Genomic DNA, 19,081 nt, shown 5'->3' with positions numbered 1-19,081 from the left:
AAAGGGAGTTGTACGGCACTTACAAGTCTAGGAATATAAACACCATGATGCCCGAGGTCCGAATTAGAGGCTCATTCAGGCCTAATTTGTTTAATTTAGATGGTGTAAAAACAGTCAGTCTTTCCTGTTGGCTCCAAAATAAAATACTAAAGGAGAAAGAAAAATCAGAAATGAAAAATCCCTGGGGTTTAGTCTCTGTGGACTGACAGGGCTTGGCATAAGAGTCCGTGGGGTCCCAGTTCCTGCTCAGTGGGCCTTCTCGTCAGGTCCTCTTTCCACTTGGTGACTTCTCACGCCCTTTACTCCAGTCTTCCAATGAAATGGGGAAGCGCTGAAAGAAAACAAGAACAAAACAGGGGTTTGTCTCCTGTTCGACTTCTCTGGTGTGCTACACGTCACCATCACCAAATGCTAGGGGAAAGGGAGGGGTGAGGAACTTAATATATATTGATCGTGCCCTCAGTCAAGCTGTGTCCCCCTTCGCCCCCCTACCCGCCAATCTCTTGAAATAGCTTAACCAAGGCACTGGCCTGGAGCCACGGTCCTCCAGCACAGCAGCAAGGGGTATCATGGCGTCCTGAGCTCCTCCGGGACGTCCGGATACTCTAGCGTCCTCTCTTGGGCAGGTCTCAACTTCTCTCCGTGTTTCTCCCTCTTCTGGACTGCCCGCTCCTCTTTTACCTGTTCCTCTTCCTTGCTGTTCCTTTGGATTCCTCACCGGTCTTCATCCCCGAGTTCGACCTCCTCGCTGTTCCTCTTCTCCCTGTCAGACAGCTACACGTCTGATGTCACCGCTGGCTGTGGTGGAGCGGCTCGTCTGCCAACTGCTTCAGTTGTCAGGCGTACGTACGCTGGGGGCCTTCTTGGAGTTCTCGGCTAGTGGGAACTCCAAATTACACATGGATTCTCTGGGGAACAACAGCTACGTGGAAGAGTCGAAGTGCCGCAACAGAAAATCCTCCGCAACCAGCATTTGGATCTTTTGGCACACCCTGAGGATTGGAGAACAGATCTTGCCAGAACAACATCCAGATTAAGGGTATATCCTTAAAAGCGGAAGGCAAGGATCTAGTTGGCTTAGTTGCGGATCTCTTCAGAGCGTTTCTTGAAGCTTTCCCAGCTACGAAGATAAAGAAGAATCAAGCTCATCGGGTCCGCCCCCCCCTGGAGCAGGGACAGCCCTTCCGGCGGACTCCTGGTCTGCATACACGACTTGAGATAAAGGGAGAAATCCTGCGCAAGGCCCAGGAGAAACACCCTCTCAACTTCAAGGATAAAACACTTACCCTCTATCAGGACCTTGCAGCGACCAACTTTCAAAAGAGGTGTGCTTTTAGACCAGCAACTTCCCGCCTTCGAAAAATGGGAGGGCCCTACTTTTGGAGGTCACCCATTCCGCCTTATTTTTCGATTGGATGAGAAGCTCTTCCAGCTGAGGTCGCTGGTGGAAACCTGCAAGATGCTGCACATTGATATGTCAACGGACGGCACCACAGCCCAGAACCTCACACACTGCACCACTGACAGTCGCCCTTGGTGGTGCTCTCATGGGTCGGGGAGGAAATCTGCCCGACCGTATCCGGCCACTATTGCCAAGGGCCAACAGGCTGCATTGAACTCGATTCCTGGGGCACTAGCTAAGACCGACTCCTCATGACACAGCTGGGCAAGTATTACCATAGACTGCACTGCTGGCTGTTGGGTGGCGAGCCCGGGGAGGTGTAGTCATGGATTGAACCCCTATTCTTGATGTTTGGAACTGTCTAACTGCTCCCTGCTTGATTGAACACTTTTGATCCTCTTTGCATTCATGCTTGTTTTTTCTCATGGGCTTTTTTGTTTGTTTTTGGGAAACACTCATGTTTACATCAGTTACAATAAGGAGCACATTAAGTGGTGGCGTGTCCATTGGCGTTCCACACTAGATCCACACTATGCGTTGTACACCACTGGGGGTAGCTACAAGATTCTCCCAGACGCACAATGGGAGACACTCCTTTCAGGGTCATCTCCCTTAATGTTAAGGGCCTAAACAGCTCCTCCCACAGGATTACCATTGGCTCCACTCACAAGCTTTCCTGCATCAATTTTTCTCCGATGGGCGTACTGAAACAGCAGGCGGCTATCCTGGTGGCTCAAACTTTTAGGGGACAAATTGATCCTAAAGTGACAGAAGTGAAAGGCCGCCTTTTTGCACTTCCTCTTACTCTCAACGGCGGGTCCTTTGTAGTGGCATCCATTTACGCTCCAAATGAAGGTTCAGGAGGCATTCTTTCACACAGCTCTGTCAGGCTTCAGTATCGGAGGAGACTTGTGGGAGGTGACCTCAACTTGGTCTTGGATAACAACCTAGACAGGTCGACACATAGACATGGCCAGGCCGGGGCATTAATGGAGGAGGGGCACAGGTGACTGACAGACTTGGGGCTTTTAGATCTCTGGAGGACACTTCATCCTCATACCTGTGACTACTCCTACTCTTCCCAAGCACATAAGACCTACGCCCAATTTGATCACTTCTTGGGCATGAAAGACATTCTCACACTGACTCCGCTGCAGAGATCCTCCCTGCGGCAGTGTCAGACCATGCAGCAGTTACACTGGAGATGAGGCTTTCCCCCATGCACCGCCTGGCCTTGACCTGGCAGATGAGGGACACCCTAGTACAGCACCCTGAAGTTGTACAACAAGTTCACCAGGCCATCATTGACTATCTCGCTCTCAACAACACCCCTGACATTTCCATTGCGACGCTTTGGGAGGCCCTTAAAGCGGTCATCCGCAGGGAACTTCTCACCATTTCAGCTGTGGATAATAAGTTATGCAGAGAAAAGAGGGACCAGTTATCTAGGCAAGTGAAAGAGCTGGAGGGTATACACCAGCCCACAGGGGCCTCGAGAATCTGGCGTCAACTAACCGCTGCCCTCGCACAACTTGCAAGCATTGACCTTGACAGAGTAAAATTCGCAGCACTATGCCTGTGTCACACCTTTTATGTGAGGGGAGACAAGGGTGGTCGCCTCTTGGCCAACAAGCTGTGTTCCCAGCAGCAGAAAATGGGCGTGCACTCACTCTGACACCACAGGGATAGAAATCTTGGCTGATGCAGCCATTACGTATAAATTTAAGGACTACTATGCTCTGGGCAATGTCTGGATCCCGCAGATGGCGCCTCCTACCTTTCAGACTCTCATAAGCCCTCTCTGCCTCTAGACCAAGCTGACTCACTACATCAACAGATCCTAGTGGAGGAGGTTATCTCGGCAATCTCCCGACAAAAGACCTTGAGGTCTCCGGGTCCAGGTGGACTCCTGTCCATATTCTATCAAATGTTTTGCCATGTTCTAGCCCTGCTCCCGACACAGCTGTTCTACCCAAGAGACTAGAACTCCCTCAATGTTGACGGCCCTGATAGTGGTTATCCCCAAGCCTGGCAAGGGTAAGCAACAATGTAGCTCATACCTTCCAATTTCCCTACAGAATTTCGACCTCAAATTATTCACCAACATCTTGGCGTCCAACCTGGGTCCATACATGCCATCTATTATAGGTCTGGACCAAGCATGCTTTATCTCTCAGTGCCAGACTAGTGACAATACCAATTGTGTGTTGCATATCGTAGAAAACGGCTCTCGCTCGTCGGGGGAGTATATGCTCCGAGTAATCGAGAATGCTTTTTCAGGACCAGGCAGTGGGAGGCACCTCCCTATGGACAATCCCCTTCCTGAAGAAGTGTCAAAGACCCCAGAACTTCTACCTCTCTCAGATTACGAAAGCAACAATGGAGGCCTGGGACCGGTGTGGCACTAGATATTGTCTTTCCTCCTTTCCCTCGCCACTGATGCCTCTGTTCAATAACCCAGACTTCCTACCAGGTAACAGTCCCGGGGCATTTGTTAAGTGGCTACAGACCTCCTGCCGTTCAGCGGGACATATGATGGAGGAGGGGGGGTGATCCCCTTCACACAGTTGCATGCAGACTATGCCATTCCCAAGACGGAGCGGTTGCATTGTCGGCAGGTTCATCGCTACCTTCTTCATCCTGACAATAAGACGGCTGTGCAGAAAAACCTTACTCCTTATGAAAGGTATCTGGTCTCTTGTCTGGTCTCTTAAGACGTCTGACAAATGGTTGATCTCGGATCTTTACACCTTCTTAACCCAACCCTCTAGACATATCTACAAACCTAATCAGACTCGTTGAGAAAAGGAACTTGGGAGAAACCTGACCGGTAAGGATATATATTACAGGGCCCGTCATACCGCCTGCAACACAGCTCTTAACTAAACACTTAGTAAGGTGGCCACATATTGGTACCTAACCCAGAACGCTTGCATAGGATTAACCCGAGTGCTTGACGATATAGACCAACACCTAGACACACAACGTCCCCGATTTCCCTCTTACACACTTTTTTAAGTCTACTTACCCTGTCACTTACCCCCTGAAATCCTGACGAGGGCGGCAGATTGGTCTGGCCTGGGGCGCGGCTATCCATAATATATTGTTACACTGAGGAATGGCATATCTACCCACACACCTGGGGTGGCTTCACTGCCTCTGTCTTACACTTAGAATGGAAAAAGTCACTCTCTCTATTACCAATCAAGGGGCATCATTTGGAAAGCTTTGGCGCTCTTACGTTTCTCTCCCTTAACAGGATTTCTGAGACTTAACCTGCCCCAAATACCTCCATGTCTTACGGCTGTCGGAATTGGCCCCCACCATCGGAACCGAGACCATCTCATAAACTGAGAATTGCTAATGCTGTTGATGCAAAGTCATGGAAGCAAACTGAGCGCTTTGTGAGAGATGGAATATAGCAGGGGTGAGTTTTGTTTAGTTTGTTGATTACTCAAACCAAAGTCTGTGGATTTCCACAAGGGTGATGTATACAATGTCGCTTTACTATGTACTTCTTGGTATAAATAAATAGAGAGATTTAAACCATAAAAAATTATCTCTTTAAAGAGTTTTGCATTTTTTACCCTGCTCCTTTTTGAACAGAAAAGAAACTTCTAGTCGTTCTGCTTTACTTACTTGTAACTAGTGCCAGAATGCTCCTGGTGGAGCAGCTGTTCGCGCTATATAAACTCCTTTCATTCAAGGTTAGGAATCTTCCAGTGCTTGCTGCTCAGGTCAAGGACCTGGGCAGCATCCGCACTGCTCCACCTATAGGTAGCCTCAACAGAGCACATACACTAGCTTCTGATGGATACTGCTACCTGCAAATTCATCGCATTTTGAATATTTACAAGTGCCAGACTAGATTTGGATTATTTTCAAGCACTATTTCCCATGAGCTGGTAGGTCATACCCTCAGACTCTGCGATTCTACCCCTGGAAGCAAAAGCACAGAGCTGTAAATAGACACCATTGCTGTGCGCTGACATGATTTCCTTTTTCCCGTACCCTTCGAAGCGGATCTGGCGCTCTGTACCCAACTTACTGACCCAATGCTGCAACAGCAGGAATCAGATGTCGATCACAGATGTACAATATGTGCTTGTGGTGTACAGCTGCTGTTCGTGACTTGAATTCATTCAACAGATGCTCCCGGGTGCACCTGAAGGCAGCCAAGTAGCAGGAAGAAAATCTCTGGTGCAGAACATAAAAAGTGTGATAGATCTAGACTTGACTAGAAACTTAACCCACTCCTCTTCTAAGACATAAGGTCTCCCTGGCACTGACTAGTCCATTGGGACTCCTTCCGGCTCCCTGTTGGCACCAGCCCCTATTTCCTCTCAGGCTTCATAGGACCCTCATGTCCAGACTACTCCAGTGCTGGCCCGAACTCCAGGGGCACCCGCGCCAATTCCACTTCTGACACCCATTTCTGAACCAGAGTTGATGTCGGCCCATGCTAAACTCATGTCTTGCTGTAAGATAACTATACACATCCTATAAGATTGGATGATCCTCAGCCTCTTCATTGATGCCAGAACTACCAGGGGCTGAATGCTGTGTTCGGGTCTGATTCATACAATGTTTAAAGTCTCCAAACATTCCACATGATGTTGATGAGAAGGTGGACAGCTTGCTCCTCTCTCGGTATACTGATGCAGATTATACTTGAATTTTAAAGATGCTAGTGGCCTGGATACTTTTCTTTAAAGGAAATTATTATCTCCTCTAGGACCACCCTGTGTCCCCAGAGGAAAGATCTTCTTTTAGGGGTGTTGTCTACAGAGTGGCAGAAGTACTAGATTTACAACTTCCAGCTATTGAAATAAAAGCACTGCTTCTGTGTGAGATGTGCATTCTCACATAGAAGCAGTGCATAAAAAAAGAGATATTAAAAGGTTCAATACCTCGAGAACAGCCTCTCTCAAAACTGATCTAAGGCAATTTTGTCCAGGAAGAGAGACCCTCTGCACCTTTTTTAGAAACCTTAGAAATTGAAATGAAAGCACCCTGATGACATCATGCAGGAATCCATATGTGGCCACCCTAGTTAGCCATCCAGTTATATGGTGGCTTACACCAGCCCCTGAAGTCCTGGCTTGTCTAACTCTGCACTAAACCCCTGAGAGCGGTGCAAGCTTATATGAGTATGGTCAACCCTAATGCGTTTCATTTTGCACTGCCAGATAGGAAGTCAAAGCATATTCACACGTTTGGCAAAAGAGTGTTCTCTTCTGCCAGCTTGTTCGTTAGGTCCCTGAACACACTCAGTCCCCTAGGCAGATACTCGCACACCCTTTGAAACCTGACCTGCGAGATCATGTCTGCTGTCCCTTATGAATTCAGTCTTTGCCAAAGCAGATCGGTACTAAAAAGACACTGCAAAATATGCCTAGGCTCCTTGCTTGACACAGTGGACTCTGCAGGCCGTACCATGAGCATCAGTGTCATGCCCATACATCATGCATGGATATATGCCACCGTTTTTTCTGGTGACGTATAGGCATACCAAGTGAATATGACTTTTGAAGGTTCCACACTTTTTTGGAGAATAGACTCCCTCAACTGTAGAGCATAATAAAGACTGCCACTTTAAAGCCTTATCCTTAAGCTGATTTGCACCAACTCATCAGTTCCATCAGTAGTACAGAAGATTTAGAGGGTATTTGCAAGGCCTAGCTTATTGCCAAAGGAAGCCTTTGCAACCATAAGATCAGCCAAACCAGAATGTTTGGGCCGCAGGGGACGTGGAGGTGGCAAAGGTCATGGACACTAGCAATCTTCATTTTCCTCCTCACCCGCAGCAGTGGCTATCAAGCCACTTTAATTTTCCCTCCTAAGGATATTCACAGCCAGTAGGGGACACGATTTGATGTTGTCCACATGGCTGGAGAGCTAGAACATTAGATCAATATGAGTTAAAATTGTACAGAGGGCATGGTCCCTGCCCTTCACTATTACCCTTCCTTGTAACCCTCCTGTTTCCACTCGCACCTCAGTGGAATATGTCACCAGCCTTGTGCAGGAAATGTAATTTCTTTTGGCCAAAGGGGCATAGAGAGCGCCCAAGAGAAGGAGAAAGAAAGGTTTAGAGGAATTATGCCTGCTTTTTTTGGTCCCCAAAAAGCATGAAATGATAAGGGAGATTTTAGATCCGCACCCTCTGAATGCCTTCTTGAGAAAGGACACATTTAAGATGCTAACTTTGGCATTCTCTTTAAAAGTGCTGCTTTGTTCACAGTGGCTTTCAGGGCTTTACTGCCGCCTCAAGTCTAGGACATTCAGGTTATGGTCCTGATTTTTCAGGCTCCATCCATGCTTCCAGTGCAGAAGATTCTGAAGGTTCTTGGACTCTTGGCCTCTTGCATTCTGGTGGTCCTATGTTCCGGCTTCCAAATGTGGGCCCTTGCAATGGAGCCTTTACCTTCAATGCATTCAACACCGGGGTTGTCTTTCAGAGAGCCTCCACATATGGAACGATGCAAACTGTGACCTTTAATGTTGGTAGGTAGACAGCAACCTGCTCAGCCACAGGTAGTTCTCACTACCCTACCCTGAGCTCAGTAATGACAGATGTATCATCTCTGGGCTGGGGCAGCTATCTGGGAGAAGTGAAGATAAGGCTTTTGGTTTCCAGGGAAGCAGGAGCTCCACATCAAACCTCTGGAGCTCTGTGCCGTTCGAATGGCTTGCAAATCCTTCCTCCCATCCATCAAGAGATAACCACTTCAAGACTGCTTTGTGACATTGCTAAAAAGCCAGACTGTTAGGTTGTTGATTGAACTGTGTTAGGAGGCACTACGCCTTTGGAGATGGCTAGATCTATAGAGAATTTCCCTAGTAGCTAATCGTTTAGCGGGCTCACCAAAATCCAGGAGGGACAAGCTTAGCAGACGTCAGCTGGCCGACCATGAATGGCATTTTCATCCAGAGGTGGTTGAAGGCATCATCACCCAGCGGGGCTTTCCTTGGTTGAATCTTTTGGCCACCGCCAAGATTGACAACTTCATGATTAATGTTCATTGGAGTTTTCCCTAGAAGGCTTCATGGGTGATGCATTTAGTATGCATTGGGGCATAGGTCTCCTGTATGCTTTCCCGTTACTATCCCTTCCACCCAATATTAGGATTGTCTTGCTGCTGCAGGGAGAAATTGTATCTGGACGTTGCCTATTTTTAAATCGTCGTAATACTTTGCAAAATTTTAAAAATTGACTCGTGTTAAAAATTGACTCGTTGTGTTGTTATATTGTTTAATACTCAATGCCCTTGCTCCCCACTATCTGCACCTTAATTTTGCTAAAAACAGCATCACTCACCACTTTGGTGAATCCCCAGCCGCCTACTCCCGACCGCCATCTTAGGTGTGGGTACTCTGAGACGCTCCCTGGACGTCTCGGGGGGTAGCGCTCTAGTGTTGCCGTGCTCTCCTCGCCACACACTATTTAGGGGACCAATATGCAGGCGCGCAGCGGAGCGCCGGAGGAGCGCCAGAGGATAGCCCGTCTGTGCCCGTCCGGGCACCGGACGGGCCAAGGGCCATGAATGCTGCTGTACTAAAGTACTCTAAGGAAGAGTTATTGAATATAGGAAAGAGGACAGGGGGGATACCTCTAATAGCTCAACCATCAAATATCATAACTCTATATTGCGGGATGATCAACAGCAGATCCCTGGTTAAACATCACCAGGAGGTGTCAAGTTTATTAAATGATATGGATCTAGATGCCCTTTTTATCACGGAAACGTGGACCTGTGCAGACACCTTGGTAGAGCTGGGTTTTGCATGCCCGGAAGGGTATAATCTGTTCCATAAACCTAGGCCGCAAGGAAGAGGTGGGGGACTCGGGGTGATTTATAAGAATAATTGGGATTTTCCCCCCTACAGATTGATGGAATAGTGGGGATAGAAATACTGGGGTTCTCTCTGCAAGAACCCAAAGGAAGAATACTGACTGGTATAATCTGCTATAGGCCGCCCGGCGCGGATACACAATATCAGGCGCTGTTCGATACCATTGTTGCCCTTGCTTTGACCCATTCTAGATTGATGATTCTGGGAGATTTTAATCTTTGGGACAACGGGTCCCTGGGGAATCATCTGAAGGATCTACATGATATCTGTGGTAATTGGGGCCTTGATCAGCTGGTACACAAACCCACTCATTTAGGTGGTAATATTCTGGACCTGATCTTCGCTAACCAGACTGAGACTAAGATGATTGATATCTTAGCTCAGTGCTGGACTGATCATTCCCTGATTCACTTCCAGATCTCCGCACCCATGGAAGGGAACGGAATTAAGGGCCCCGTAACTTACAGGAAGGGGAGAAACTGGGCTAAACTTCTAACGGACAAATCAAAGCCTATATTTACAAGTGAGATATCCCACGACCCAGAGGGGCCAACAGATCTAAACTATCGGGAATACTGTAATCTTATCACAAATACCCTGGATAGACTTGCCCCTTTGAAAAATGTAAAGAACAAAAGGAAACCATCAGCCCCATGGTTCAATGAGGAGCTGAAATCCCTGCGTAACCAATGCCGTCAGACGGAAAGAATATGGCGAAGACGCTATTTAGAGTCAGACAAACAACTGCTGAAAGTGGAGCAGGCAAAATACAAAGGGGCCATTGCTAAAACTAAGGCACTCTTCTATGCCACCACTATCCTCCAATCAGCAAACAGTACCAAAACCCTTTTTAATGTCATAAGGGACCTCTCACACCCCACCTGCATGAGCAATAAGGTGGTGGCAACCCAGGAACTGTGTAATGAGATCGCCATTTATTTTGAGGAAAAAATTGCAAAAATTGTGAGGGGGTTGGAGGAGGATAGAGCTAGTAGTAATGACCTGGCAGATCTGCTAGCGGAGGAGGAACCACCAATAGTTTTATCTTCATTGGAAAGTTTTACCCCTCTGACAGAGGAGCTCTACCTTAGCCTGGCACATAGTGTGTCATCAGGGTCCCCCTTAGACCCCCTTCCACATAAGATCTGGAAGGAATACGGGCCAGAGCTGTTCCCCTGGATGCATCAGATCTGTCATCAGTCACTTGAGGAAGGCGTAGTACCGGAGGCATGGAAGCAGGTGGTGGTTACTCCCCTGCTAGAAAAGCCTTCACTAGATCCCACCATCCCGGCACACTTTAGACCCATATCTCTCCTGCCCTACCCGATAAAGATCGTGGAAAAACTAGTCGGTAGGTCCTTGTCAAGCTACCTGGGTGACAACTGCCTATTGGACAAGGACCAATTTGGCTTCCGCCCAGGACATGGAACAGAAACTGCATTGGCAACCATGTTGGACACTCTTTGAATGCGAGCCGACAGTGGAAACTCCTCAGTACTTGTGCTGTTGGATATGCCGGCCTCATTCGACACGGTTAGCCATGCAATTCTGTTAAGCAGGCTGGAGAAACTGGGCGTGAAAGGCAAAGCTCTAAAGTGGCTACAAGCCTACCTGATGGGTAGACAGCAGGCCGTGACCCTGGCCCCCTTTACTTCTCCGAAGTCTTTGGTCTGTCATGGAGTAGCGTAAGGTTCTTCGATTAGCCCAAATCTTTTTAATTTATATCTGCAGCCCTTGATCCCTATGATAAAATCATATGGGATCGATTTAATAAACTACGCCGACGATATCCAATTGGTGTTCTCCTTAGAAGGAAAGCAGGCAGTAAACATGGAGACCTTCCAGAATTGCATGAGTAAGGTCTCTAGGTGGCTGAAAATAAATTCCCTCCAATTCAATTAGGGGAAGAGGGAAGTAGTTTACTGCCCGTCAGTCAAACTGAGCCAGCAACCGTCCTGTGAGATCAGGCTTGTGCCGGGAGCTGAGCCCTGCATCCCAGTTAAGACCGTGCGCAATTTAGGAGTAATGTTTGATGCCGATCTCGAAATGACCTCGCAGACCAATAAAACCATCAGTGTCTGCTACGGTTTGTTGAAAGCGCTCAGACAGATCCTGCCCCTTCTGCCAGATGAGACAAGACCGCTAGTGGTCAGAAGTGTGATCCTGGCTAGACTGGACTATTGTAATTCCTTATACCTGGGAGCCCCCCTTTACATCTTACAGGGGCTCCAGAGAGTCCAGTCTATAGCGGCCAAGTTGGCTCTTAACAGACCCCGTAGCTCCTCTACCACGCTGGCGCTCAGAGACCTACACTGGCTGCCAATTGGTAGCAGAGTGGCATTTAAGCCTCTATGTATCGTCTATAGAGCAATTCACAGTATGGGACCCATCCCACTGCAGGAAAGGCTCACTTGGTATAAACCTACCAGGTCCCTGCGTTCTTCCAGCCTGGGGCTGGTAGCAACCACCAGGCTTAGGAGGTCAAGGATGGGAGGTAGAGCCTTCTGTACCTCGGCATCAAGGCTGTGGAATGAGCTCCCCCAGAATATTAGGCAAATCGACACCTTGCTAGGATTCAGAAAGAGTCTAAAAACATGGCTCTTCGCCAAAGTTTAATTCCCAGGCTCCATCAAATAGTGTTCGGTTGTCTTTTTCATCCGACATAATTACCCCTGTATTGTTGCTTCATCGAACTACATCCTTATCAGGCGCCAGGAAACCCGTAGGGTGGCAGTTGCGCGGTATAAGAAATAAATACAATACAATACAATTATTCTCAAAATCTGGATATACTGGGCTCAGGTCATTTTGATAGACCAGGAGAGTCCTGTATTCCGACCTGTTGAGCCTGAGCATTTGGCCTTCATTCCATCTACCTAACCATGATGATCTACTGTCTCAGCAGCAGGGTCTTACACCTGAATCTTTGCAACCTACATCTTCATGCGTGGTGATTGAGCAGCGACTACTGAGTGGTTTTGATCTATCTTTTGAAGTAGCAGCTGTTATTCTTGAGGCTAGTCACGCAGCTACAAAATCTGTTTATCTCATTGTTGGGCGAAATGTTTGGCCTGACGCAGAGAATGTTAAGTTGACCCTCTGCATGCCAAGTTGTGTGATGTTTTGTTGATTGTGCGGGTCATTTTGCCCAGTTGGTTCTGCAGGACCTCTTGCTGACAGTCCACTCCTCAGACCCTCCGTGTTTGAGAGGTACTGCTTTGGCATCTATATTTGAAAGGTGAGGAATCTGCTGTTAGAAGTATCCAGTAGAAGAACAAGTTACTACCCTTTGGTTACTCTCTTTCTGGTGGATACTGTATCTAACCACAGATTCTTCACCTCCTTCTCTCCTCCTCGTTCTGTAGAGTAGACTTCTGTTGCTGTTCAAATGGTACTAGGTTAGATTTGACACATTGTCATCTCCAATCAATCAAGGTTCATCCTGTCTGTGAGTAACCTGATGTCAGCACGGAGGAGTGGCACCTGTATTCAGCTCCACAATATCACTTTGTAGGTACGAGGTCCCTGCAGATTCAGATGGCGCCACCAAGGTTCAATCAGTGTAATGGAACATACACTTTAAAATATGCTAGGTTGCACCTCCCCATTCAAAACAAACCTGAAAATTTAAATCTCTACTTATTTCTTGCTCACAGCTCTTTGTCAACGTACCCTGCTGTAAATTGTATGTTTTTATCGAAAATCTGAGAAGGTAAGTATCGTTGTTGGCTGTGTGACAACTATTTTAGTATTAATTTCAACACCAGTAATTGAGAATGCACTTCACTTCAAGTCATATGTCTTTTGAAAAAAAAAGATATACATTCAGACAAGCAACCTTGAGGAGATAGTATTAATCCTATGCAGGACCAGCCGCAAAAATGTCCAGCTGACTTGTTTCCCTAATTCCATCCTTGGAAACCAAGTAACACTGGCGCATCATCTGGCCTGCCTAATCTTGTGTGCCTCCACTCCCCTACAAAACATGTTACTGCTTTGCAAGTGTCTTTGTGTGATAAGAGACTAGGTGTAATACAGGCATTTAACTGATCCTTCTCTACATAAGAACCTTAAGTGACTCTCTGTATAGTTCTCAACCCCCCAGGCTTCAGGAGAGCGCCCTAAACTCATGTATTCAGTAAGTATATTATTAGGCAACAACTTTCAAGACTGCAAATAGTTTTGAACGATGCCGCCAGACTGATTTTTAAAAAACCCAGGAGTACGCATGCTTCGCCTCTCCTGCGCCAATTACATTGGCTCCCTATTAAGCAGAGAGCAATGTTTAAAGGTCTGTGCATCTCACACAAGGCAGTATATGGCAATGCGCCCAGTTACATCAAAGCCCAACTGTCTCGTTACACTCCTGGGAGGACATTGCGTTCATCAGAGGATACTCTTTTGGTCAGCCCTCGCTTCCGCCTGTCCACCTTGGGCGGACGTGCCTTTTCGACCATTCTTCCGGCAGTTTGGAACAAACTGCCTTTGCACCTTCGGAAGGAGTCTAATCTACTGCCGTTTCGTCGGATGCTAAAAACGGTGCTTTTTCAAGATGCATGGGGCGTGTGCTATAAGCTGGTTGCCTGTTTCTGTAATGTCCGTTGTTTCCACGTACAAGCGCTTAGAGACCTATAGGTGATAATGCGCTATATAAATTGAAATAAATAAATAGGTAATGCATTCCAGGCTCTTCCTTTTTTGTAGTTAATCCAATATTATTTTCTAACTGTCTAATTGACCAGGATTTCTTGCCTGTTCACTGCACCGCATGTCTTATCTCGTCAAATGTACGTCTGCACTCAACAAAACTGCAAACAATTTTGGCAAACATTTATAACATGCTAAATAATGTCATACTCTTTACTGTCAATAGTTAAAGGAATTAGTCAGAATACACTTAATGGTCTATTTGACAAGAATTCATTTTAATTATGTTCTTTTCTTTAAGGTTGCATTGATTTTGAGGAATGCAACGCAGCAAGTGCAGTGGAAGGTGAGTTACTATTATTCACCATTGCTTGAATTTGTGGTTTTCTGGTGCCTCAGCAGATGTAGTTTGTAAGGAGAATTTTATTTTTATCTAAAACACAAAGTTTAGTGCTACTTTGTGCAGAAGATCAGGCAATGTTTGTTTGTAAGCGGAGGAGACCTGCTTGTTTCATGAAACATTACAGGGTATGTTCGCAAAGTTAAATCTACACAGACAGATTTAATACTTGTAAATTTACTCTTTATTGTTTAAGAAACTTTATTACTTTGGGAAGTTTACAGAATCCAAATTAAATTACTTTTAAATAATTTGGTACATCACCTTTAATCATTTTTCATACATATGAGCCTGATATTATTTTCTTTACTTCTTAATTTAGCATATTTAAATTACATTTTAAATAAAATGAATAGTGCTGTAGAATTTTTAATTTTTTTTTCTAAATTTGAAATAAATATGTAAAATTAATTTACATTAATGTGTAACAAAAATATCTTTGTCGGTTGGAAGTAGTGTTGGGAAGTTGCCAGTGTCAACAACAACGACAACAAAGTAATGGATAGAATACTTGAATTAATCTCAGCCACTGGCAATTGCTCTGGGCCGCATACCAAGCCATCGTTTTTCACCCACCATGCTACCTCAATTTGGACCCAGCCATATGCAAGTCAGTCTTTACCCTGCTTCAATGGGAACAGTTCAGCCTGAACTTCCAGCCACTTCCTCCCTGAACCAAAACACAAGCAACCTAGGACCTGTGTTGCCCTTATTATGAGCTCTTCAGCCAGGTATAGCTTGATTCCTGTAGCACAGTAGCACAGTGAACACAGGAACCTCATTTGGGCAAACCCGTCGCATTTAAGGAGTCAATTGCAACAAATACAAGATGGAATTTTTTAATTAATCTCAGCTTTTGGCAATCGTTCAGGCGACATTACCAATCCATCGTTTTGCCATAGTTTCTGGGCTCTACAGCCAATGTTGAATAGCCATTTATAAAGGTGAAACTGGTTCTAGTTTGCTTGTATTCCAGTTAAGGGAGGACCTGTCCTGACAGTTCGAGCTGGACTGTTCCCATTGGAACAGGGTCAAGACTGATTTGCATATTTGTGGATCACAACTGAGGTGGAATGGTGGCCGAAAAACAATGGATTGGGTTGCGGTCTGAGGCATTGACATCCATTACCTAGTCGTTGTTGCAGTTGACTCCCTAAGTGCGAATGGTATGCTCAGATGGTATGTCAGAAGAAAAAAAAACAAGTACACACAACAATATATGGAATCCTCATATTTCACAGGCAAACTATTCCTTTCTTGCTCCTTTTACACCGGAAGCCACCAACATGTCCTCTACGTCTCTGTTCAACTCCAAACCACCATTACCTACTTCTTTCTGAACACAAATGTCACAACCGTGGACAATGGCCTGAGATAGTGTCTCAATCCGATCCATTCGCGAGTTTTTAGTTCTAACCAGATATCCTTATCATTCCTTTTTCATTTCTTTCACACCAACACCACCTTCCAGCACTGTGCCTTCTGTAGTTTTCAACTCTCCTTACATTCCACACTTTACCATCTTGAGGAACCACACTTTAATTACTTTTACAGCTTTACCATACCTTGGCTTACCTTTCGTCTACACTCCTTACCCAATCACCTACAAAAAATTCGGGTTGCTTAACTTTCCATTTCTAATCATACCTCATTTTAGCCCTTTCCTGCTTTTTCTTCACTCCCCTGGACACCTGACTAATGTCAAACTCTTTTACTCCCTTACCACAGGTCTTCTTAAACCACCACAGACATAACTTAGAAGCAGGCTCTCTTCCTTTGAGCAATTTAAAAGGTCTGACCTCAGTACTAGTATGTGGTGTTGTGATCCATCCACAACTTCTCCCTTAACACATTTTTCCGCTCACATCCACTTTCCGTGCCTCCATAATCTCTCAATAAAACAAATGGGGTTGTGCAGTGCACACCGTTTGAAACTTTCTAAACCAAATACACTCTTATCAACCACTGTTCTAGGGGCGTACTGGGGTGAGATGGAGGAAGCTACCCTCCTGATTCAGAAATAAACACAGTATCAAGTAACAACAGTTATTTGACCCTCCCCGCACAGCTATTGGCAAACATCCGTCTGCGCTGATTAATCCACAATGTTTCCAAATTTCTGATATCAATTTAATTCTCTAGATCTCTCCGTTACACAAATATTCAACAATGTTATCTAAATTTTTTTTCATCAACATCATTTGTTTTGGTGATGCCCTAAACTAAACATAAACTCCGCTTGCTAAGCAAATCATAGTCAGTAAGAAGCATTAAAAGAACGTTGTAGTTGTTTAAGAATCCTTGTTTTCCAATCCCAATGCATTTCGGGAATTAAATCCCTTCTTCAGGGGAGCTGTAAAAAAATGTACACACAAAAAAAACAATTTTAAAAAAAACATTTTTTTAAAAAACATCAGCACATTATATAGCGGAACATGCCACTCAAAACCTTATACGGTATAATGTCACCTACACCATCGGTCGTTTGACAGCATATCTAACATCATGGACAATAGGGCAGATACAAAAACATATACCCCAGCTCAAGCATCAGATATTTATTCTTTAATTTCAGACCTTCAAACATTCAGCACAAGACGCGGATCAGTCACGCAACAATTACGTCAGCTCGAATTTATTTCCAGGAGAGTACTCAATCAGAAGTTGCATGCATCGACTATCATCCAGTACCATAAGGTTCAAAGAATTCCGAGAGGTTTACGTTTGTCTATTAAACCTATGCTTTTCAAATTTCAATTTAATAAACATTTTATGGACAAGTGGTACTCAATATTAAATAAATGCTCGCTAGATCTAATTTTATTGTTAGTAGAAGAATTATCCAAGACAATCAAGGAATTGGAAGAGGAAATTGAAATCATAAAAGATGAGATATCAAAGCAAATGGATGCGAATGAGTTAGAAGCTACCCTAAAGGATTTGAATGAGAAATTAGATAAATATGGAAAAGAGACACAAGACAGAAAACTCCGTAAATACAAACGGGATACAATTGATTATAAATTAAATGAGGTCTACACCTGGGCAGAGGTGTATGCCAGGAGAAGACCTCCTCCTAAGTTTGCAACATCTTCACAAGAAAGCGTGGTCTCTGACCAGGAATTATCAGCCTCCAGGCAAGAATTGTCGGTTGAAACTTCTCGCACCATGATTGAAAGCGATGAAGCTCAGGCAACAGCAGTAAACTGTTCAACAACCCGTTTTTTTAGACAGGGGACCGACCACAGGGAAGCCCCCAGAATCATCAGTTTCCACAAAAACCGTCGTGGAAAAAGACACAGCCAGCTCAAACTTGCGAAGCAAAAACAGACATTAGTCATCAACATATCATCGAAACAATTAAACACACAAGTGCAAGTTCTTGAAAAAGGCACATCTTTTGTACCAACATACTGCACCAATACATTTGAAACAGAGGCGTGTTTATTTAGGTTCATGCATACTCTCAGACTACGACATTTAAAAAAAATGTTTTTTTTGTGTGTACATTTTTTTACAGCTCCCCTGAAGAAGGGATTTCATTCCCGAAATGCATTGGGATTGGAAAACAAGGATTCTTTTTTTTTTTTTTTAAACTTTTATTGATAAATAAAATCCAACAACAACAATCAAGGCATTAGATACAGTACAGGCGACCATGCGTCCACATAGAGTGTTCCTCCAATATTCAGGAAAAATCATAAACTTATAATCAGTCGAGAGGGGGCGGGGGGCAGTGGGGAAACAGTGCAGCACTCATAGTATTAACCAGTACATGGAACGTCATTTAGGGGGATAAGGGAACATCAGGTAATAAATCTTGCGGGGGAGTACAGATATTCCCACGATAGGCATTCCACTGAGACCAGACTCTGTTCCATTTCCTAGGTCTACCCCTAGCCAGATACACCGTTTTCTCCCTAAACATGCACCAATCCATGCCCTCCTTCCACGCCAAGACCGTGGGCGACCTAAGGGAACCCCACAACTGTGCGATGTCTCTCTTAGCTATCATGTTACCAAGGGTCGCCCAACGGATCTGAGCAGCAGTGTAATCATTCGGTTCCCACACGTTTAGCAGGCAGCGCCTAGCCCCGGGCAACAACGACACTCCAGTAACTCTTCCCATCACCGCATGCACTCGGGCCCAAAACCCCGCCACCGCCGAACACTCCCACAGAATGTGAAGGAAGGTGCCAGGCATGCCGCAACCACGTTTACACAAACCATCCAGAGAATAGCCCATTCGCACCAGATTCGGACCAGTGACATATATACGGTGAAGGATCTTAAGTTGGACAAAGCGAAGACGGGCAGGAATGGCAACCTCCTTGGGCGACGACAACGCGGATTGCCAGTCTTCGTTATCTAATTCCAACCCATCCTCAGTCCAAACCGCTCTGAGATGCACAAGTAGATCAGTCCGATTATTGATCAATTTTTTATAAATCAACGAAATCGTGCTGTCAGGGACATAACCGTCCAGTATACGGTCCTCGAGAGGAGAGGACTCGGGGAAGTCAGTGCCTGCAGCGAAAACCGACAGCAAGGCATGGCACACCTGCACGTATCTGAAAAACTCCTTTTCTCCGAGCTCATATTCCGTCCTCAGCGCCTCAAAGGTTTTAACATTTCCCTTGGTCCAGAGGTCACCCACCCTACTAATACCAATCATGTCCCATTTCTCAAAACCTTTCGTTCTCCATAAGCAACCCAATCTTTCAGAGGCATACAACGGAGCCGCACGAGTCAATCTATCACCCCATCCCAAAGCC

General features: G+C 45.5%; 1 protein-coding gene across 2 annotated transcripts in view; it reads left to right on the top strand.

Moving 5' to 3' along the window:
• FCHO2 (FCH and mu domain containing endocytic adaptor 2) overlaps nt 1-19,081 on the top strand; it is a 1,197,262-nt gene that overhangs the window by 556,573 nt on the left and 621,608 nt on the right. For both annotated transcript variants that reach the window (XM_078675272.1, XM_078675273.1), the window contains exon 9: nt 14,208-14,252. In XM_078675272.1, coding sequence (XP_078531398.1) covers nt 14,208-14,252 — 45 coding nt within the window. The remainder of the gene's footprint in view (nt 1-14,207; nt 14,253-19,081) is intronic.

This window comes from Lissotriton helveticus, chromosome 2_1, assembly GCF_964261635.1.
Source record: "Lissotriton helveticus chromosome 2_1, aLisHel1.1, whole genome shotgun sequence".
NCBI classification, from domain to species: Eukaryota; Metazoa; Chordata; class Amphibia; order Caudata; family Salamandridae; genus Lissotriton; species Lissotriton helveticus.
Note: the sequence above shows the minus strand (reverse complement) of the source record. Positions and strands in the feature narration are given on the sequence as shown.